The sequence below is a fragment of the Salvelinus alpinus genome, chromosome 8 (assembly GCF_045679555.1).
Source record: "Salvelinus alpinus chromosome 8, SLU_Salpinus.1, whole genome shotgun sequence".
NCBI lineage: Eukaryota > Metazoa > Chordata > Actinopteri > Salmoniformes > Salmonidae > Salvelinus > Salvelinus alpinus.
Window position 1 is genome coordinate 42,376,400 of NC_092093.1, and position 24,242 is coordinate 42,400,641.

The 24,242-nt window shown below is 43.5% G+C and overlaps 1 protein-coding gene across 1 annotated transcript in view; it reads left to right on the forward strand.

Moving 5' to 3' along the window:
- Nucleotides 1–22,641: 22,641 nt before the first annotated feature.
- Nucleotides 22,642–24,242, forward strand: part of LOC139583174 (prolyl endopeptidase-like) — a 60,529-nt gene continuing 58,928 nt past the window's right edge. The window contains exons 1-3 of the mRNA XM_071413986.1: nucleotides 22,642–22,861; nucleotides 23,358–23,432; nucleotides 23,820–23,953. Coding sequence (XP_071270087.1) covers nucleotides 22,724–22,861; nucleotides 23,358–23,432; nucleotides 23,820–23,953 — 347 coding nt within the window. The 5' untranslated portion in view covers nucleotides 22,642–22,723. The remainder of the gene's footprint in view (nucleotides 22,862–23,357; nucleotides 23,433–23,819; nucleotides 23,954–24,242) is intronic.

Genomic DNA, 24,242 nt, shown 5'->3' on the forward strand with positions numbered 1-24,242 from the left:
GGGACCGGTTAGATCAGAGGGTGAGGGCTAGGGCCAATCACCCCAGAAATGTCCGGGAACTTGAAGGTGCCTTGGTGGAAGAGTGGGGTAACATCTCACAGCAAGAACTGGCAAATCTGGTGCAGTCCATGAGGAGTAGATGCACTGCAGTACTTAATGCAGCTGGTGGCCACACCAGATACTGACTGTTACTTTTGATTTTGACTCCCCCTTTGTTCAGGGACACATCATTCCATTTATGTTAGTCACATGTCTGTGGAACTTGTTCAGTTTATGTCTCAGTTGTTGAATCTTGTTATGTTCATACAAATATTTACACATGTTAAGTTTGCTGAAAATAAACAGAGTTGACAGTGAGAGGGCGTTTCTTTTTTTGCTGAGTTTGTGACGTAGTCAGTACATTCTCTTTCTCTATGTCTGTCTTTCAAACCAAAGATAAAAGATAATTCTCCAAACTGACATCATTCCTTCCTTTCACTTACCTTACCTGTACCGTTTGTGAGTGCGTGCATGCGTGTGACCTCACAAGCAGTACCCATAAACACGGGAGAAGATAAGCTTTCAAAGGAAGTCTTTCACCTGTGTAGTTGTGAAGTTTTGTTTACTATAATACTGTCCCTTTTCTGCTCACCTCCTTCAGCGGGTATGGCGTAAGATTGTAAGTAACCCGAGTGCCCCTCTTACCCTTTTCAACACGCTCAATTCTAACAATGACAAACTTCCCCTCGTCTCAGGAAGAGAGGCAAGCACTAATCCTTTCTTTCTTCTGAGAGAAATGTACGTCTGAAATTAATACTGTGTGCCATAAAAATGCTGTGCTGAAAAATAATAGTTGAAGTCAACACAAAACAATACCACTCTAAATTCCTCATGCCCAGAGTGGTGTAAGATGCTTTCAGCAACATTTAGGTCATATCATTATCCAACATGCCTGTGTATTTCACCTATATCTAATTATTCTCAGTCGGTATATCTCATTCGCACCAATGAGATCAGGAATCACTCAAATTGAGGCTAAAATGAGACAAACATACACGGATGATGACAACACACTTTACACTTCCTGCAATTTGCACACCAGTCATGGCGGGTCCTTTTCCTTGGGCACTGTAATAAGGACAGTGAAGACAGACACTATTAGTCTGTCCTGAAAAAATAACACCTGAATGGAGGGAAAACGGCAGGAAAGTGTGGTATTTCTTTGGTCTCTTCTGTAAAAGAACCAGCAAGGTTCTGCTTTTCTTTTCTTAGTCAACCTTGTGTTTTCTTTGTGTTCCTGAACGTAGCCCTGTTTCTTTGTGTTCTGGAACGTAGCCCTGTCTTTCATTTTTGTTCATGGATTTCACCTGTGTTGGTTTCCCACCTGGTCTCATCAGCTCCCTATTTAGTTCAGTTCTTTCTTTTTGCATGGTTGTGAGGTATTGTTTGTTTTTGACTGCCTCCCTGTGTTTGACCATTGCCTGCCTGTGATCACGATTCCTGCCTTCTCTGAAGGCTTAATAAACATCTGCCGCACTCTGGGCGTGAATCTGTACCTTTTTCTCCCTGACTATTCATTGCAGCACTGTTGTTATTGTTTGTCAGCTTGAGATCCCTCAAAACAACCACTTTTAGAAGCAGCGGGATGATGACACTGGTTCTGCCATTTAATGGTTCCGCAAGGCGCTACAGAGGGTAGTGCGTACAGCCCAGTACGTCACTGGCACCCAAGCTTCCTGCCATCCAGGACCTATATACCAGGCGGTGTCAGAGGAAGGCCCTACAAATTGTCAAAGACTCCAGAGGCCATAGTCATAGACTGTTCTCTCTGCTACCGCATGGAAAGCAGTACCAGAGCGCAAAGTCTAGGTTCAAAAGGCTCCTTAACAGCTTCTACCGTGAAGCCATTAGACTGATAAACAATTAATCAAATTGCTACCCAGACTATTTGCAGTGACCCGTTTTTTTACGCTGCTGCTACTCGCTGTTTATTATCTATGCAGTCACTTTACCCCTACCTACATGTACATTTTACCTCGATAACTTGTACCCGCGCACACTGACTCGGTACCTGTACCCCCTGTATGTAGCCTCCTTATTGTTATGTTATTGTGTTTTTTGTCAATAGTTTATTGGATTTTTTATTTTATTTTTTAGCAAATATTTTTTTGAAAAATTCTGCATCGTTGGTTATGGGCTTGCAAGTAAGCATTTCTCGGTAAGGTTTAAACCTGTTGTATTCGGTGCGTGTGACAAATACAATGTTATTTTATTTGCTATACAATTATTATTTTAGTTTTACAATGAACTTTTGGTCAACCTACATTATTTTGTGATCCGTTGCCATTAATGTCATAAGAATAATTGTATTGTCCATCCGAGGATGGACATGTGCCTTTTGCCTCAACTCACCAGTATTAGTATACAAGCATGTATGGTATAAGGTCTAGTTTAACTGGTAAGAATCTTAGAGCCATGCACAATATTGTGGTTGCAACTAAAAGGAAAGAGGACACCAATGAATAAAAAACCCATTCTGACACAAGTTGGTGACTTAACCTGTTAACTCACCCACCACAATGGACCAGAGATTTATGTTCAAGCTGACCCACTGACCTTCTGCAGGGAAGAAGGCAGGTGGTCATCCCTCATCCAGCCACACAACAGACAGACAGGTGCTTCCTGCGAGGGTGTGTACAGGTCACTCTGTTGGTCTGGACAATGGAGAATGTGGCTACTCATTCAGAGTAATAGACACACCCACACACCCACACACATGCATGCATGTATACACATACACACTCTTTCTCTGACTAGCATACACACACAAATCATATACTCTCTGTTGTGCACAGACACACACTTACTCACACGGTTTCTTACACAAGCGCACTCTCTCTCTCTCTCTCACACACACCAGTCTGCTTAGGACACAGACGCAGGGAACAACAATAGCTCTGTGACTGACTATCTAGAGTTGACATAAGCAAACAGGAAAAGATCCCCCTTTTGTGGAGGAGGGTATTCCTGACATGAGGTCATTTAGGGAAAGAGAGATAGGGGGTAGGGTGGAAGAGAGTAGGATATAGGGGTTGTAACATCCCCTAGGGGGTAATAACCAGCAAAACACTGCTTAGTAGGTGAAGAAACTCGCAACGACCCAAAACGACCAAACACAAACAACTCGGACACCTCCTGTCCATCGCTGGCCAATCAGGAAGGACCAGAAAGCCAGCCCCCATAGCAGAGGAACAGAAATGGTGTGACCCGAGACAATAAACAAAAACACCTGTGACACCTAGGCCATTACCTGCAGGTCAAAAGTTTCTTGTTTTTTAACAACACCTTGCTTTCACCTCATCTCTCCACTTTCACTGTGCATTTTACCATAAGTGGGTGTCATAAGGTAAGTTGTCTATTGTTCTGCTTGTCAACTTTGAAAAGTGTGTCTTGGTCCATCATGACAGTTCTGATATTAGGGAACTCTGTGACAGGATTCAAATGAAGGCTTTCAATTGGAGGTTAAGCATTTGAAGTTATTGCTTATTTTTTTTTTTTTTTACTTCTAAATGGCTATTCTGCTAAAAATATATAATTCCTTGAGCAAAACTCCAGTATGCAATTAAATCTGTATCTGTGTCTTATTACCATCTCTGAAGAATGAATCAAAGTCACATTCTTACAGGTGTCGCAGTTAAATAACAAGAAAATCTAAGTTGTATAAAGCAAATCATTTGCATGATACAACTACTATTATTCAAACACAGACACACACGCACACACACATAAACACCAATACACCACACCGGTCGATGGATGATGAGGAAGGGGAGGAAAAGGAAGGGAAAATAAGACTGGAGCAGGAAAGAAGGGAGGATGAGGGATGGACAGATCCCCCTCTCTCCTCCCTGATGTGAAAGAGGTCGTGATGGAGTTTATCTGATGACACAGGGGGAGGGGAGAGCTGGAGGAGGGGAGGGAGGGCACAGAAGGACACTGGAGTATCAGACAGTGGGTGTCTTTATCATTGTGTGTGTGTGTGTGTGTGTGTGTGTGTGTGTGTGTGTGTGTGTGTGTGTGTGTGTGTGTGTGTGTGTGTGTGTGTGTGTGTGTGTGTGTGTGTGTGTGTGAGTGTGAGTGTCAGGGCCATGCACAGACCTTTCAGGGGCAGGTGCTCAAAACGAACAAAAGCCACCCCCCCCTTTTGTTTTTGCATAGGTCTATTTATTTCTGCAACAACAAACACTCATCACAAACTGTAAGCAAGTTAGTTACAGTGCCTCCTAAAGATGATGTAGATGATTCATGTGAGTCCGCTAGTTATCTAGCTCAATAATTTTTTTTATTGATTGTGATTTATCTTCAATGCTCTTAAATAATAGCTCATAATATAGCCTAATATTCATCATCTTTTAACTCATAATATATGTTTGGCTGGCTAATGGCTTGTGTGGATATTTTAGTATATACAGTATATGGTGGTTAGGTAAAGTCTGTGCTATCTGTGCTTGGTGCTTAATTTGTAAATCGGGAGGGGCAGGAATAAAAAGTGAGCGTTAGAGGGGGGTGACCTTGGGAGCTCTGAGGTACCGGAACGCATGATATATAAAATAAAATAAACATTTTAATAAAGCATTGCATGCATATCATTGTATTTGCATAGTGGCATAGAGCAGAAGTTACACACAAGTACAATTTTTTGTAGCCTATGGTCTGGGAGAAATGTGGCCTTTTATAAACGCATTTCATGCAATTCTATGTCATTTTACATGACTGGAGACTGCCAGAAACTTTAGTAAATACCATACAAACGATCGAAATGACAGGCTACTTTGACACTGACAAACTGAGAATCTGAGATCAATAAAAAACGACCTTGTCTTCAACCTATCAATATTATAGGCCTGTACTGTACAATATGAGGAGGAAATTATAGTCCTAAAAAAGCTTTCCAGTTTCATTGACTCACCCGATGATGTGCAGCTCACCAATGTGCTTGTGCCAAAAGCCTACCTCTTTCATAAAACAATGTTTGCTCAAAAGGCCTATTTGGCGTTAGTTCGTTGGCGGCCGTTGGAGCAAACAAAGGCAGGACAAAGAAGCTATGAAGAGCAGGAAAAAACGTGATTGTGGGCTCTGTTCCAAGCAGAATATCGTGCGGATAGACAAAGATTTCAAGTCCGCCCATGCTCTTAAGTATGGGACTATCAAATGGAAGCAAGCTATGCAAGCTAGCCAGCATTCTACCGCCAGACAGCAAGCCGAATCAGGGCAGCCTAGGGAACCACGTTTGGAACCGATGGAACTTCAACAAACAGCGAGAGTGATGAATTTGCCTCTGAATCGTCCAGATTTGACGGTTGAGCAATTGACAATACTTGCACCAGTCTATCCCGAGTACAGGAACTCCTCCGTGTTATGTCAGAGGGCAAGGCCGATGAAGGATTGTGTTCCCTGGATAATTACAGACGTGTTACTGGGTGGTATAGCCAAGTTGAAGACCGTGGTTTGGTTCCATCCACATTAAAAATCTACCGGGCCGATGTTTGAAGTTTCCTGAAATATCTTATTCAGTTTAAGCCGAACAGTCTGCGGGCTAAAGCCAGTGGAATTAGATCGGTGTTACTCTACTTGGCAAAGATGGATCGTGATTCCCGGCAGACCCAGGCAAAGTACAGGGCGAAATTTCGCAGGCGCTGCAGAGACGAGGTGCTCAGCGCTGCAGAGTTAAGCCGGTTTGTCGAGCTAAGTGCTCAAGCTATTCCTTCGGTTCTCAGCAGACTGGAGGTCCGAGCAACTTGCTCTCACAGACGTAGGTTTGCGGCTCTCATGACCAGCAGGTTGGCCGTATTTAATGGCACTAGACGATCCCCAGTCACGATGTTCAGTGAGAGGGATTTTCTGGAAGTAACCCAGGAAAGTGGGGGTTTTCAGCTCTGTGTTGCAAGTCACAAAACGAACTATAGCTTCGGGGAGTGCAGAATTGTGATATCGGAGGAGGAATACACTTGGCTTAAACGATTCCATCAGATCAGGCCTCATCTGAGTGGAATCTGCTCAGACACAGAAGCATTCTTTTTCACGGCCTGCGGCAAAACGTACAATAATCTCGGTCAGGATGTGGGCCAGATATTTGCCGAGTTTGGCATTGGAAGTAAAGTGACTTTCGGTACACTTCGACGAAGCGTTGCTACAATTAACTTAAATCAAGATTAGGTTACAGACTGTGGATCCGTGGCCAGCCATATGTGCCATTCCCTTGAAACACAGGCAAGGCACTACTGGTACCATAATTTGCAACATAACGCCAGCCGGGTGCTCCCATAGCGGGCATGGAGGTCTGGAACACCCCTAAATGCATTTAAAACCATTTTGAAAATATGGGCTTGGTATTCCAAAAATAATACCAGGTGCCCGAAAAACATAGTGCAATGAACAGAGATGTCTGGACTTAGTCGTTTTTCTGAAGATTTTTAAAAAACCTCCATAAATCAATAAGAGCAGCCCCCATTGATTTGGACCAGTAGTGGGGTGCTCCCATAGAGGTCTGGATCCCCCCTAAATGGATTAAAAAGCATTTTTTAAATATGGGCCTAGTAACCCATTCAATCACCAGGCCCACAGCTAGACTTAGTCTCTGGAGCGAAAGGAAAAAGTGGGCACTGTCACTTTTTCGATCAATTTCAGAATTTAAAAAAAAATTATTAAAAATACTTCCCGGGGCTCGAGGTCCCAAATGTTGCCTATAACCCTCTCTCGTGATGGGCAACAATTACCCTCGGTTTAAAAAAGTTTGCATCCATAGGAAGCTATAGGCCCCGCCACCTACGCATTTTTTCACCAACTTAAAACACGATTTTCTTTCATACATTTTTATTGAAAAACGGTTTTGATTCGATGGAAATGCTTATCTATGTGTGCCCTTTTGTGCAAAAAAAACCCAATCCAGATTGGAGTTGTACTTTTTTAGTTATTAAAGATGAAAGTTTATTTCGGTGTGCCGGGATTTGACCCCTGACGGTGGAACAAAACTGCAACTCTGTTCATATCGATAACGCGGCCTGTCCGGGCTGTACACACTCAGGCCCGGGTGGACCAGACATGTACCGGCGCGATATCAGTAACCTGGTTTTCGACAACAAGAGATCCATGTCCTAGAGAGACGGGGGTGGTGGAAAACTGCTCGGCCCGTGCAGATATTGAGAAACGGACACTTTTGAGGGTTGTGTGCCCCTCAGAACCATGGTACTTTGGAACATATCCCTTCGGCGACCGATTTGGTGGTTGTACAGCCCCAGGGAGGTCCTGACTTTTGATCCCAGTTTCCCAGCTTGGTGGTGGACGGATATTGAGCTCTGTCCTGGGCAGATGCTCTATCCCAGCTATCACCTTGTGGGTTTTGGGTCCTCCATGACCATGGTTCTAGTCCTATGAAGTAGAGGTCGACCGATTAATCGGGGCCGATTTTAAGTTTTCATAACAATCGGAAATCGGTATTTTTGAGCGCCGATTTGGCGTTTAAAAAAAATATATATATTTTTTTTTTACACCTTTATTTAATCTTTATTTAACTAGGCAAGTCAGTTAAGAACACATTCTTATTTTCAATGACGGCCTAGGAACGTTCTGCCTCGTTCAGGGGCAGAACGACAGATTTTTAACCTTGTCAGCTCGGGGGATCCAATCTTGCAACCTTACAGTTAACTAGTCCAATGCTCTAACACCTGATTACATTGCACTCCACGAGGAGCCTGCCTGTTAGCGAATGCAGTAAGCTAAGGTAAGTTGCTAGCTAGCATTAATCTTATCTTATAAAAAACAATCAATCAATGACTGTCATTGCTCCAATGTGTACTTAACCATAAACATTAATGCCTTTCTTAAAATCAATACACAAGTATATATTTTTAAACCTGCATATTTAGCTAAAGGAAATCCAGGTTAGCAGGCAATATTAACCAGGTGAAATTGTGTCATTTCTCTTGCGTTCATTGCACGCAGAGTCAGGGTATATGCAACAGTTTGGGCCGCCTGGCTCTTTGTGAACTAATTTGCCAGAATTTTACGTAATTATGACAACATTGAAGGTTGTGCAATGTAACAGGAATATTTAGACTCATGGATGCCACCCGTTAGATAAAATACGGAACGGAATAAACGTTTTGTTTTCGAGGTGATAGTTTCCGGATTAGTCAAAGGTATATGGTTTAGAGAGAAATAGTTGACGCGTTATAATTCCTGTAATAACTTGCGGCTGAATTTGAAAGGGGTTCCTTCGTTATTTTACCGTTCATGTCTTCTATAGAGAATGTCTTGATCTACTTCAAATAAGGTCTGTGTTTCGTGCAGGCTTAAACCGCCTCGACGTTTTGATACCTGTGTAAATCTCACTAGGATAAGGTAACGTTTGTCAACATATTTTCATAAATCCACTCTACAAAGAAAATGATCTTCGCTTATATTTAGCTAATATTGATCAGAGTTACCTTGTCCTATGGATATCTACACAGTTATAAAATTGGCACGGTGATGTAAGCCTACACGAAACACAGACCTTATTTTAAGTGAATCTAAAAATATCCTATGGAATAAATGAAGGAACCGCTTTTCAGATTTTGCTAGAAGGTGTCATGGGAATTATGACTCGCACTTTGGTTGTCAATTCTTACCATGCCCATTATTAAAATAGGATTTCCTGCATATAGAAATGACAGTTTTTGTTTTCAACATTCATCACAGGTAACTTAAACTCTATTTTTATTCAAACAGTTCAGAGTATTTGTCTCCTAAGCAGACTCTTCAGTATCATTGTCACTTCAGAGCTGTGTGCGTGTGTGTGTGTATTTATGTATTATATTAAGTTAAAATAAAAGTGTTCATTGTTCATTCAGTATTGTTGCAATTGTCATTATTACAAAAATGTGTGTGTGTGTATGATATATATACAGTGGGGAGAACAAGTATTTGATACACTGCCGATTTTGCAGGTTTTCCTACTTACAAAGCATGTAGAGGTCTGTAATTTTTATCATAGGTACACTTCAACTGTGAGAGACGGAATCTAAAACAAAAATCCAGAAAATCACATTGTATGATTTTTAAATAATTAATTTGCATTTTATTGCATGACATAAGTATTTGATCACCTACCAACCAGTAAGAATTCCGGCTCTCACAGACCTGTTAGTTTTTCTTTAAGAAGCCCTCCTGTTCTCCACTCATTACCTGTATTAACTGCACCTGTTTGAACTCGTTACCTGTATAAAAGACACCTGTCCACACACTCAATCAAACAGATTCCAACCTCTCCACAATGGCCAAGACCAGAGAGCTGTGTAAGGACATCAGGGATAAAATTGTAGACCTGCACAAGGCTGGGATGGGCTACAGGACAATAGGCAAGCAGCTTGGTGAGAAGGAAACAACTGTTGGCGCAATTATTAGAAAATGGAAGAAGTTCAAGATGACGGTCAATCACCCTCGGTCTGGGGCTCCATGCAAGATTTCACCTCGTGGGGCATCAATGATCATGAGGAAGGTGAGGGATCAGCCCAGAACTACACGGCAGGACCTGGTCAATGACCTGAAGAGAGCTGGGACCACAGTCTCAAAGAAAACCATTAGTAACACACTACGCCGTCATGGATTAAAATCCTGCAGCGCACGCAAGGTCCCCCTGCTTAAGCCAGTGCATGTCCAGGCCTGTCTGAAGTTTGCCAATGACCATCTGGATGATCCAGAGGAGGAATGGGAGAAGGTCATGTGGTCTGATGAGACAAAAATAGAGCTTTTTGGTCTAACTCCACTCGCCGTGTTTGGAGGAAGAAGAAGTATGAGTACAACCCCAAGAACACCATCCCAACCGTGAAGCATGGAGGTGGAAACATCATTCTTTGGGGATGCTTTTCTGCAAAGAGGACAGGACGACTGCACCGTATTGAGGGGAGGATGGATGGGGCCATGTATCGCGAGATCTTGGCCAACAACCTCCTTCCCTCAGTAAGAGCATTGAAGATGGGTCGTGGCTGGGTCTTCCAGCATGACAACGACCCGAAACACACAGCCATGGCAACTAAGGAGTGGCTCCGTAAGAAGCATCTCAAGGTCCTGGAGTGGCCTAGCCAGTCTCCAGACCTGAACCCAATAGAAAATCTTTGGAGGGAGCTGAAAGTCCGTATTGCCCAGCGACAGCCCCGAAACCTGAAGGATCTGGAGAAGATCTGTAGGGAGGAGTGGGCCAAAATCCCTGCTGCAGTGTGTGCAAACCTAGTCAAGAACTACAGGAAACGTATGATCTCTGTAATTGCAAACAAAGGTTTCTGTACCAAATATTAAGTTCTGCTTTTCTGATGTATCAAATACTTATGTCATGCAATAAAATGCAAATTAATTACTTAAAAATCATACAATGTGATTTTCTGGATTTTTGTTTTAGATTCCGTCTCTCATAGTTGAAGTGTACCTATGATAAAAATTACAGACCTCTACATGCTTTGTAAGTAGGAAAACCTGCAAAATCGGCAGTGTATCAAATACTTGTTCTCCCCACTGTATATATTGATATGCTCTTACTCAATGCTCTTACTGAGGTTTCGGGGCTGTCGCTGGGCAATACGGACTTTCAGCTCCCTCCAAAGATTTTCTATTGGGTTCAGGTCTGGAGACTGGCTAGGCCACTCCAGGACCTTGAGATGCTTCTTACGGCGCCACTCCTTAGTTGCCCTGGCTGTGTGTTTCGGGTCGTTGTCATGCTGGAAGACCCAGCCACGACCCATCTTCAATGCTCTTACTGAGGGAAGGAGGTTGTTGGCCAAGATCTCGCGATACATGGCCCCATCCATCCTCCCCTCAATACGGTGCAGTCATCCTGTACCCTTTGCAGAAAAGCATCCCCAAAGAATGATGTTTCCACCTCCATGCTTCACGGTTGGGATGGTGTTCTTGGGGTTGTACTCATCCTTCTTCTTCCTCCAAACACGGCGAGTGGAGTTTAGACCAAAAAGCTCTATTTTTGTCTCATCAGACCACATGACCTTCTCCCATTCCTCCTCTGGATCATCCAGATGGTCATTGGCAAACTTCAGACGGGCCTGGACATGCGCTGGCTTGAGCAGGTGGACCTTGCGTGCGCTGCAGGATTTTAATCCATGACGGTGTAGTGTGTTACTAATGGTTTTCTTTGAGACTGTGGTCCCAGCTCTCTCCAGGTCATTGACCAGGTCCTGCCGTGTAGTTCTGGGCTGATAACTCACCTTCCTCATGATCATTGATGCCCCACGAGGTGAGATCTTGCATGGAGCCCCAGACCGAGGGTGATTGACCGTCATCTTGAACTTCTTCCATTTTCTAATAATTGCGCCAACAGTTGTTGCCTTCTCACCAAGCTGCTTGCCTATTGTCCTGTAGCCCATCCCAGCCTGTTGCATGTCTACAATTTTATCCCTGATGTCCTTATACAGCTCTCTGGTCTTGGCCATTGTGGAGAGGTTGGAGTCTGTTTGATTGAGTGTGTAGACAGGTGTCTTTTATACAGGTAACGAGTTCAAACAGGTGCAGTTAATACAGGTAATAAGTGGAGAACAGGAGGGCTTCTTAAAGAAAAACTAACAGGTCTGTGAGAGCCGGAATTCTTACTGGTTGGTAGGTGATCAAATACTTATGTCATGCAATAAAATGCAAATTAATTACTTAAAAATCATACAATGAGATTTTCTGGATTTTTGTTTTAGATTCCGTCTCTCACAGTTGAAGTGTACCTATGATAAAAATTACAGACCTCTACATGCTTTGTAAGTAGGAAAACCTGCAAAATCGGCAGTGTATCAAATACTTGTTCTCCCCACTGTATATAAAAAAATGTTTTTAAATAAATCGGCCGATTAATCGGTATCGGCTTTTTTAGTCCTCCAATAATCGATATCGGTATCGGCATTGAAAAATCATAATCGGTCGACCTCTACTATGAAGGTGACCATCCCTTCGGCGACCGATTAGTGGTTGTTTAGCTCCGGTGAGGGCTGGCTCTCCAGTCCAGTCCCCAGCTTGGTTCACCTTGCGTCTCCATGGTTTCCCTCTGTTGTCCAGCCGGTTGAATATCTTCTGACCGATTTGCATTTGTTTTCCACCTGGGAGGGCCCCTGTCGGCCGGCCTTTGGCCGGTGTTCAGACGGACGGTTCCTCCCGCCCCATGTGGAATTGCCTCTATCGGGGGAGGCCCTGTCGGAGATGGTTATCCCCATTTCAATGATAAGCTCCAGCCGCGCCCCGTCCGTGCGAGATCCAGCCGACCCGTCTGACCCAGTGGTCGATTCTGGTATGCACAACCATGAATATCTCGGAAACAGAACCAGATAGAGACAGCCCATCTTTTTCCGTCCGACCCAGTGGCCCTACAGTGGGAGTGGTTCACCCAAGCAGCGACCCAGCGGCCAGTTCTGGTCGGTTCTGGTATACAGATCCTTAAATATCTTGGAAACGGAACCAGATAGAGACATCCCGTCTTTTTCTGTCCGACCCAGTGGCCCTACATTGTGAATGGTTCACCCAGGCAGCGACCCAGCTGGTTCTGGTCAGTTTTGGTGTACAGAAGCACAAATATCTCGAAAACGGAATCAGATAGAGACATCCCGTCTTTTTCCGTCTGACCCAGTAACCCTACATGGGGAGTAGTGCACCCAGGCAGCAACCCAGTTGCCGGTTCTGGTCGGTTCTGGTGTACAGAACCACAAATATCTTGAAAACGGAATCAGATAGAGACATCCCGTCTTTTTCCGTCCGACCCAGTGGCCCTACATGGGGAGTGGTGCACCCAGGTAGCGACCCAGTGGCCAGTTCTGGCTGGTTCTGGTGCACAGAACCACAAATATCTCAAACGGAATCAGATAGAGACATCCCGTCTTTACGTCCGACCCAGTGGCGCTACATGCGGAGTGGTGCACCCAGGCAGCGACCCAGTGGCTGGTTTTTGGCTGGTTCTGGCATACAAAACCATGAATATCTCGAATATTGAACCAGATAGAGACTACACGTCTCTTCCCCATGTGGGGGGGGGGGGGGGGTTGGTGGAGGGCAGCCACCCTAGAGTTAATGTGGTAGGCAACTCCTGGTTCCCATCCCGGTTTGGGCCACAACCCTCCGGTTACCGGTTCTGAGGGTTAGCTTGAAGCTGTGCCTTTAAGAGAAAGAGAAAAAAATCCCAGGTGGCACTCGAGCCCAATTAGCCCTGCCTTGGCCCACACCCAGGGCTCATTAAGCCCTTAATAGGGCTCCTTTTTTCTCCACTTCCTGTCTGAATGACGTGCCCAAAGTAAACTGCCTGTAGCTCAGGCCCTGAAGCCACGACATGCATATAATTGGTACCATTGGAAAGAAAACACTTAATTTGGAAAAAAAACTAATAATGTAGGAGAATATAACACAATAGATATGGTAGGAGAAAATCTAAAGAAAAAACAACCAGAACTTTTTTTTTGAGAGACCATCCTCTTAGAAATGCAAAAGAAAGGTCATATTGAAAATTAGCTCCCGGGATGCAATTCCTATGACTTCCACAGCGTGTCAGCAGTCTATGTTCAAGGTTTCAGGCTTGTAACTTCAAAAACGAATAAGAAATATCAGTTTTAGTAGAAGGACACAGTCTCGAAAATGTGTGTTTGCGTGCCATGAAGACATTACGCACCTGCTAAAATCGGTTTCCTATTGAACATACTTCTTTCCAAAATAAATATTATAGTTTGATTACATTTTAGGGTATCTGAGGAGTAAATAGAAACGTATTTTGACTTGTTGAAACAAAGTTTAGGGGTAGATTCCTTTCTCTGCATGTTGAACGAGTGGATTACTCAAATCGATGGCGCCAACTAAACTGACTTTTTGGGATATGAGGAATGGTTTTATCTAACAAAAGGACACTACATGTAATGGCTGGAACCCTTGGGGGGACTACTGTATGTACAAAAAGTGTTTTCACTTCTAAACGGGTACCCTGACATGGATTTAATACCCTGAAATTAAAATTAAGTCTGCACTTTAACCTCATAGTCATTTTATCATTTAAAATCCAAAGTGCTGGAGTACAGAGCCAAAACACTTTTGAAGCTCACTGTAAGTAATTGCTATGACATTAATGCTTTCAGAGTGAGTTAGGATCTTGTGTTTAGTTTCAACTCTTGCGTGTAAATATATCGCCTCAAATCATTATCGATTGAAATTTAGCCTGCCAAAACCCACTCTTCCATCCAGAAATCGACTAATAGACAGTGCTCTCAAGACTCTGGAGGTTGTCTTGGAAGTGATTGTGTCCAGCTAAACCAGGCTGGAGCTTAGACCCATACCACAGAGTTGCTTTGCCCGTACAGTCAGTGGCTTCAAAATTCAAGTTGATGTTTGGGAGGGCATGAGAGACAAAGTATTGTGTAGTACCCTATCGGTAGAAAGAGTTGTGTGTGTTAACGGTAGCCATGGTGCTGGAGATCAGGACTGTCTGAGAAAGTCAGGTTGAGGTTGCCAGGATCACAGCAGTACAGAAGTTGTCGTATGCTGAGGCAGTGAATAGAGTAGTAGAAGAAAATAGGTCCATGGCGAGGGATCCTGAGAGGCTCCCTGTGAGTAGGCCGAGGCCAATAGAGAGTGATAGGAATAACATGTGTTTCAGTAAGGTTGGTTTATTAGCTATCATAGCCATGGTTATCAACTGTACTGCTGAAATGGAATGTAAATCACAGAAAATAGATGTTCTGGTGACAGCTGCAGAGAAGCACTTGGGCGTACAAGATTTTACGGCAAAAAAGTTACAAGGTGTGTTGAATGATATCATCCCGTCCTCCCAGGATTTCAGCCTGGTGTAGGATCAGATAGGGCCAAGTAGTGGAATGGTAGTGAGGTTTTTTAATTGGTGTACGGTTAGTTGGTAGGGACCTTTCCCTGTCCTTTTCTTTTCCCTTTTTGTGTCACAAAATGTCATGAATTCATACTCCAGAATAGAATGTGGAAAAACACAGGGCTAGATAACGAGAATATGCTTAGCAGGGAGGCCTCATGCTCCAGTACAGTAGGCGGTGGTGTATGCACCTTTCAGTTGTTTGCGATGGGCCAATAGGTATTTTAAGAAGGTGGGCGCTTCAACAATTCGATTGGGAGTGCAATGACGAAAGCAGAAGCAATGCTTGATTCTGTTGGTGCGAGTGAAGGTAGACGAAATGAGTGGAATACTGTAACATCTAAGAATGGAGCTAAAAGGGCTAAAGTTTTAAATCAAGATAAGCCTCGGTACAATAATAACTCCAATCCTTGTTGGAGTGCGATTCATGAGCAAGGATGTTTTGCGGTCACAAAGATGGCGAACGATGCATTGGGATAAGTGGAGTCAGAGTGACCAGGAGTGCTATGATGTTGATTTCATGTGTGTCGAAAGAACAAAAGGAGAAAGACCTGTGGATGTACAAATTATCGACACATGAAGTGGAATGCTATTATCCGAGTAGGGCACCAATAAAAGGTGTCATATCTGGCGCCTCGATGGATATTGAGGCTTCATGGTTTAAGATGAACGTGCCAGGAATAGTTCATTCACGTCACTTAACCCGCACTGTGAATGGAAAGAAGAAGGAAAGCCTTTCTGTATTATTGATGTTTGCTGAAGAAGTTCTCCCGACCCATGTAAAACTGAGATATATGACCTATGCGGTGCGAGCTCATGTACAAAAGCCACTTCAATGTCATGAATGTAAAACGTTTGGCCACGTATCAAGTGTTTGCAAACGGAATATCATTGTTGACAAGTTTGAGGATGAACGGTGCTGCAATTGTGATGGGAATCACATTCCAGATTTTCCTGAGTGCCCTGTTAAGGGTGAAGGTGGTCAAAGTAGGAAGGATCGAGGCTGTCGAGAAGGTCTCCTATGCAGAGGCAGTGAAAATTGTTGAAGCAGCGAGTAGAGATGATGAAGCTATGGTAGTGGATGATGCCCAACAGTCTGTGGATGTCAGTCAGTGGAGAGATCCTAAAATACTAATCCTGAAGAAGGTTGATTTTGTAACATTTATTGCGCAGGTGATTAATTGTACAAGACAAACTAACAAAAAAATGTAAGAAACTGGACATCATTGTGAAAGTGGCTAAAAGGTTCTTGTATCTCCAGGATTTCACAGCTGAAACATTGCAGGCAATACAAAGATGGCGTCGAAGAACATGGCTGACGTTTTTTCATTCTCCCAACCAATTGTGCAATTTTGTTATTTTTTGGCATTTTGTTTAACTTATTTTTTTAACTTTTTGTGTACATAATGTTGCTGCTACCGTCTCTTATGACAGAAAAGAACTTCTGGACATCAGAAAAGCGATTACTCACCGCGGACTGGAAGAAACGTTTTCCTTTAACGAGTCCTACGAGAAGGATTTCCTGCGTTCACTGGAACAGGCCCAGATCCATGCCTTTTGCGTGAAGAAAAGACGCAGATCGGTGATCCTTCTGAGAATCCGGAGACGAGCGAGTAAACTCGCAATGCATTCCATTTTCCTTGCTAACGTGCAATCGTTAGAAAAGAAAATTGATGACCTACTATTAAGATTATCCAACCAACGAGACATTAAAAACTGTAACATCTTATGTTTCACCGAGACGTGGCTGAACGAAGAAACGGACAATATAGAACTGGCGGGATTTTCCATGCACCGGCAGAACAGAGACGCTACCGCTGGTAAGACAAGGGGTGGGGGTGTGTGTCTTTTTGTCAATAACAGCTGGTGCGTGATGTCTAATATTAAAGAAGTCTTGAGGTATTGCTTGCCTGAGGTAGAGTACCTTATGATAAGCTGTCGGCCAAACTATCTACTAGAGGTCGACAGATTAATTAGGGCCGTTTTCAAATTTTCATGACAATTCATGACAAAAAAAAAATGCCAACCATAATTGGCATTTTTGGATGCCGATTATGGCCGATTACATTGCATTCCACAAGGAAAATGCATGGCAGGCTGACCACCTGTTACGCGAGTGCAGCAAGGAGCAAAGGTAAGTTGCTAGCTAGCATTAAACTTATCTTATAAATAACAATCAATCTTCACACAATCACTACTTAACTACACATGGTCGATGATATCACTAGGTTAACTAGCTTGTCCTGCATTGCATTTAATCAATGCGGTGTCTGTAAATTTATAATTTAATCACAGCCTACTTCGCCAAACGGGGGATGATTTAACAAAAGCGCCTTCGCGAAAAAAGCACAATCGTTGCACGAATGTACCTAACCATAAACATCAATGAATTTCTTATAAATCAATACACAGAAGTATATATTTTTTAACTAGTTAAATATTTAGTTAAAAGAAATTCATGTTAGCAGGCAATATCAACTAGGGAAATTGTGTCACTTCTCTTGCGTTCATTGCACGCAGAGTCAGAGTATATGCAACAGTTTGGGCCACCTGGCTCGTTGCGAACTAATTTGCCAGAATTTTACATAATTATGACATAACATTGAAGGTTGTGCAATGTAACAGCAATATTTAGATTTAGGGTTGCCACCCGTTCGATAAAATACGAAACGGTTCCATATTTCACTGAAAGAATAAACGTTGTGTTTTTGAAATGATAGTTTCCAGATTTGGCCATATTAATGACCAAAGGCTCGTATTTCTGTGTTTAATATATTACAATTAAGTCTATGATTTGATATTTGATAGAGCAGTCTGACTGAGCGGTGGTAGGCAGCAGCAGGCTTGTAAGCATTCATTCAACATTTTCTGCGTTTGCCAGCAGCTCTTAGCAATGCTTGATCACAGCGCTGTTTATGACTTCAAGCCTGTCAACTCCTGAGATTAGGCTGGCAATACTAAAGTGCCTATTAGAACATCCAATAGTCAAAGGTATATGAAATACAAATGGTATAGAGAGAAATAGTCGATGCGTCATAATTCCTATAATAACTAAAACCTAAAACTTCTTAACTAGGAATATTGAAGAACTGGGAATATTGAACCACCAGCTTTCATATGTTCTGAGCAAGGAACTTAAACGTTAGCTTTTTTACATGGCACATATTGCACTTTAACTTTCTTCTCCAACACTGTGTTTTTGCATTATTTAAACCAAATTGAGAATGTTTCATTATTTATTTGAGCCTAAACAGATTTTATATCTGTATTATATTAACTTAAAATAAAAGTGTTCATTGTTCATTCAGTATTGTTGTAATTGTCATTATTATAAATATTCTATATATATTTTATATATATATATATAAAAATCGGCCGTTTAATTGGTATCGGCTTTTTTGGTCCTCCAATAATCGGTTTCGGCATTGAAAAATCATAACCGGTTGACCTCTACTATCTACCAAGAGAGTTCTCATCTGTATTATTCGTAGCCGTCTATTTACCACCACAAAGCAAAGCTGGCACTAAGACCGCTCTAAACCAATTCTAAAAGGCCATAAGCAAAGACGAAAATGCTCACCCAGAAGCGGCGCTCCTAGTGGCTGGGGACTTTAATGCAGGCAAACTTAAATCAGTTTTACTTCATTTTTACCAGCATGTCACATGTGCAACCAGGGAAAAAAACATCCTAGACCACCTTTACTCCACACACAGAGATGCATACAAAGCTCTCCTCCGCCCTCCATTTGGCAAATCTGACCACAATTATATCCTCCTGATTCCTGCTTACAAGCAAAAACTAAAGCAGGAAGTACCAGTGACTCGCTCAATACGAAAGTGGTCAGATGAAGCGGATGCTACACTACAGGACTGTTTTGCTAGCACAGACTGGAATATGTTCCGGGATTCATTCAATGGCATTGAGGAATACACCACCTCAATCATCGGCTTCATCAATAAGTGCATCGATGACGTCGTCCCCACAGTGACTGTACATACATATCCCAACCAGAAGCCATGGATTACAGGCAACATCTGCATCGAGCTAAAGGCAAGAGCTGCCGCTTTCAAGGAGCGGGAGACTAATCTGGACGCTTATAAGAAATCCCGCTATGCCCTCAGAGTAACCACCAAACATGCAAAGCATACGGAACTAAGATTGAATCCTACTAAACTGGCTCTAACGCTCGTCGGATGTGGCAGAGCTTGAAAACTATTATGGACTACAAATGGAAACCCAGTCGCGAGCTGCTCAGTGACGAGAGCCAACCAGACGAGCTAAAAGCCTTTTATGCTCGCTTCGAGGCAAGTAACACTGAAGCATGCACGAGAGCACCAGCTGTTCCGGATGACAGTGTGATAACGCTCTCGGTAGCCTATGTGAACAAAACCTTTAAACAGGTCAACATTCACAAAGCTGCTGGGCCAGACAGATTACCATTACCAGGTCTTCACTGACATTTTCAACCTCTCCCTGACCGAGTCTGTAATACCTACATGTTTCAAGCAGACCACCATAGTCCCTGTGCCCAAGGAAGCAAAGGTAACCTGCCTAAATGATTACTGCCCCGTGGCACTCACATCAGTAGCCATGAAGTGCTTTGAAAGGCTGGTCATGGCTCACATCAACAGCATCCTCCTGGACACCCTAGACCCACTCCAATTCGCATACCGTCCCAACAGATCCACAGATGACGCAATCTCAATCGCACTCCACACCGCCCTTTCTCACCTGGACAAAAGGAACACCTACAGTGGGGAGAACAAGTATTTGATACACTGCCGATTTTGCAGGTTTTCCTACTTACAAAGCATGTAGAGGTCTGTAATTTTTATCATAGGTACACTTCAACTGTGAGAGACGGAATCTAAAACAAAAATCCAGAAAATCACATTGTATGATTTTTAAATAATTAATTTGCATTTTATTGCATGACATAAGTATTTGATCACCTACCAACCAGTAAGAATTCCGGCTCTCACAGACCTGTTAGTTTTTCTTTAAGAAGCCCTCCTGTTCTCCACTCATTACCTGTATTAACTGCACCTGTTTGAACTTGTTACCTGTATAAAAGACACCTGTCCACACACAATCAAACAGATTCCAACCTCTCCACAATGGCCAAGACCAGAGAGCTGTGTAAGGACATCAGGGATAAAATTGTAGACCTGCACAAGGCTGGGATGGGCTACAGGACAATAGGCAAGCAGCTTGGTGAGAAGGAAACAACTGTTGGCGCAATTATTAGAAAATGGAAGAAGTTCAAGATGACGGTCAATCACCCTCGGTCTGGGGCTCCATGCAAGATTTCACCTCGTGGGGCATCAATGATCATGAGGAAGGTGAGGGATCAGCCCAGAACTACACGGCAGGACCTGGTCAATGACCTGAAGAGAGCTGGGACCACAGTGTCAAAGAAAACCATTAGTAACACACTACGCCGTCATGGATTAAAATCCTGCAGCGCACGCAAGGTCCCCCTGCTTAAGCCAGTGCATGTCCAGGCCTGTCTGAAGTTTGCCAATGACCATCTGGATGATCCAGAGGAGGAATGGGAGAAGGTCATGTGGTCTGATGAGACAAAAATAGAGCTTTTTGGTCTAAACTCCACTCGCTGTGTTTGGAGGAAGAAGAAGGATGAGTACAACCCCAAGAACCCATCCCAACCATGAAGCATGGAGGTGGAAACATCATTCTTTGGGGCTGCTTTTCTGCAAAGGGGACAGGACGACTGCACCGTATTGAGGGGAGGATGGATGGGGCCATGTATCGCGAGATCTTGGCCAACAACCTCCTTCCCTCAGTAAGAGCATTGAAGATGGGTCGTGGCTGGGTCTTCCAGCATGACAACGACCTGAAAGACACAGCCAGGGCAACTAAGGAGTGACTCCGTAAGAACCATCTCAAGGTCCTGGAGTGGCCTAGCCAGTCTCCAGACCTGAACCCAATAGAAAATCTTTGGAGGGAGCTGAAAGTCCGTATCGCCCAGCGACAGCCCCGAAACCTGAAGGATCTGGAGAAGGTCTGTATGGAGGAGTGGGCCAAAATCCCTGCTGCAGTGTGTGCAAACCTGGTCAAGAACTACAGGAAACGTATGATCTCTGTAATTGCAAACAAAGGTTTCTGTACCAAATATTAAGTTCTGCTTTTCTGATGTATCAAATACTTATGTCATTCAATAAAATGCAAATTAATTACTTAAAAATCATACAATGTGATTTTCTGGATTTTTGTTTTAGATTCCGTCTCTCACAATTGAAGTGTACCTATGATAAAAATTACAGACCTCTACATGCTTTGTAAGTAGGAAAACCTGCAAAATCGGCAGTGTATCAAATACTTGTTCTCCCCACTGTATGTGAGAATGCTGTTCATCGACTACAGCTCAGTGTTCAACACCATAGTGCCCACGAAGCTCATCACTAAACCAAGGACTCTGGGATGAAACACCTCCCTCTGTAACTGGATCCTGGACTTCCTGACGGGCCGCCCCCAGGTGGTAAGATTAGGCAACAACACGTCTGCCAAGCTGATCCTTAACACTGGGGCCCCTCAGGGGTGTGTACTTAGTCCCCTCCTGTATTCCCCGTTCACCCACGACTGCGTGGCCAAACACGACTCCAACACCATCATTAAGTTTGCTGACGACACACCAGTGGTAGGCCTGATCACCGACAACAATGAGACGGCCTATAGGGAGGAGGTCAGAGAACTGGCACTGTGGTGCCAGGACAACAACCTCTCCCTCAATATGAGCAAGACAAAGGAGCTGATCGCGGACTACAGGAAAAGGCGGGCCGAACAGGCCCCCATTAACATCGATGGAGCTGTAGTGGAGCGAGTCGAGAACTTCAAGTTTCTTGGTGTCCACATCACCAACGAACTAACATGGTCCAAACACACCAAGACAGTCGTGAAGAGGGAACAACAACCTTTTCCCCCAAAAGAGACTGAAAATATTTGGCATGGGCCCCCAGATCCTAAAAAGGTTCTACAGCTGCACCATCGAGAGCATCCTGACCGATTGCATCACTGCCTGGTATGGCAACTCCTCGCCTGGTAAGGGGTGCTAAAGAGGGTAGTTCGAACGGCCCAGTATATTACTGGGGCCAAGCTTCCAGCCATCTTGGACCTATATAATAGACGTGTCAGAGGAAAGCCCATAAAATTGTCAGACTCCAGTCACCCAAGTTATAGACTGTTTTCTCTGCTACCGCACGGCAAGCGGTACCGGAGCCCCAAGTCTTGAACCAAAATGCTCAACAGCTTCTACCCCCAAGCCATCAGACTGCTGAACAATTCATAAAAATCGCCCCCTAGTAATTTCGCACCCACCTACATGTACAGATTACCTCAACTAGCCTGTAACCCTGCACACTGACTCGGTACCAGTGCCCCCTGTATAAAGACTCATTATTGTTATTCTTATTGTGTTACTTTTTATTATACATTTTTATTGTAGCCTACTTGGTAAATATTTTCTTCTTCTTGAACTGCTCTGTTGGTTAAGGGCTTGTAAGTAAGCATTTCACGGTAAAGTCTACACTTGTTGTATTCAGCACGAGGCAAATAAAGTTTGATTTAATTTGATTTGAAGATGCTTCCCCCTCTCAGGCCCCAGAGCCTGTGTAGGGATCTGACTACATTTGACTAAGTGAAGGAGTACATTGACCTTTTTAGTTTTTTGAGGATAATATGAGGAAATTATTAGAATTTTTTGTTGTTATATTATTATTATTTTGTATATATTTTTGTTAAAGTAGTTACATTTTTACCCCACCCAATAGGTGGCGGCAATACACATTTTGGGATGTAGTCTGTCAATAAATCCTTGAAGAAGAGTAAGACATTTTAAGAAGAAGTTGATGTTTGGACGGATGCAGAAAGTCATATCCAAACAGTTATTTAAGTCTTTGACACAACTTTTCTTATTACGGAATTCAAGAACAGTCACTTCTAAAATGTCTTTCCAGTACCCAAATGCTTACCGTGACGAGGCAGTTGTAAGTAACAGGCTAGCTTGTCATGTCGCTTCCAAGTGAATGGGGAGGAGCTAGCCACTTGCTAGCTTGCCATGTACCGGTACTTGCTAACTAGCTAGCGCTCTTTGTTTATTTGGATAGTTTGAGGCTACTAAAATAAGTTGGCATTTGAACACATGCACATTGCTAGCTATGAACCGAGTTCGCGAGCTAACAAATGAACATTAGCTAGCTAGCTGTTAGCTTGTAGCCTAATGTTACCGGCATGGATAACCAAACCTCAAATGAATGAATGAATGAATGAGTCAGCCAGCCAGCTAGCTAGGCTTCGTTCGCCTTTTGTTGGCTTTGTCTCATGTTAGCTAGCTGCTAGCAAAGCTTTTGCATAGGCTGGCTAGCTAGCAAGCTAACCTTAGCGCTGTCATGTTATCGCATAACATCCAGCAGCAAATGATCAAAGTTGTTGGGTGACTGCTGCCGCACATTATGGATTTCACCTGCTTGTTATTTATCACAGATGGATGACTACCATGGCAATACGATTCCAGACCCGTACAGTTGGCTGGAAGACCCAGACAGCGAAAAGACGCAGGTAAACGCCCATTTGCCATTCATTCAACACTGGTTGAAGGAATGTTATCGCAACGTTACCAGTTGATTTCGGTCAGGGAGTCCTTAGTCGGGGGCAATATTTTCAATTCTGATGAAATTCACATTAATTTGTATGTTATTACTTTTATCAATTGATAATAAAGTTAGCTGAGTTGGTCACTGTAGAATGTGCCACTGCCAACTCCTCCCCACAATCAAAGGGGAAAAAAACAAATTAAATTTGAGTCACCAACTTAGCACATCTACCTAAAATGTCCAACCAGTATTGATAAAGGCTACTGACACAGTAGGTACAGTTGCAACCAGCACCACCACCTGTGAATTAGTGGTCGATGCATTGATGTTGATATGTCTTGTTTCTTCCCAGGCTTTTGTCAATGCTCAGAACCAGCTGACACTGCCCTACTTGGAGCGCTGTGAGGTGCGGGACCTGTTCAAGGAGCGCATGACGGAGCTCTACGACTACCCCAAATACAGCTGCCCCTTCAAGAGGGGGAGCAGGTGAGAGGAGTAGGGCTGGGGTTGGGTCAAGGTTAGCGAGCACATCCGACCCGCTTGCTTACAGCTACACTAGGGTCAGACAGCCATCCTTTGTAAATTAAGAAACTGCGGATATGGCTCGGAAAATGTCCCTCATTCCAGGGATGAGAAAGGTGTCCCATTATCCCAACTGTTACACTGAGAATATTGAATGACTGTTAAGTGTTCTGGAAAAATGGCCACAGCAGTCATTCCGACCCTAGTGCAGCTGTAAGCAAGCAGGTCGGATCTGCTGGCTAGGTCAATTTGT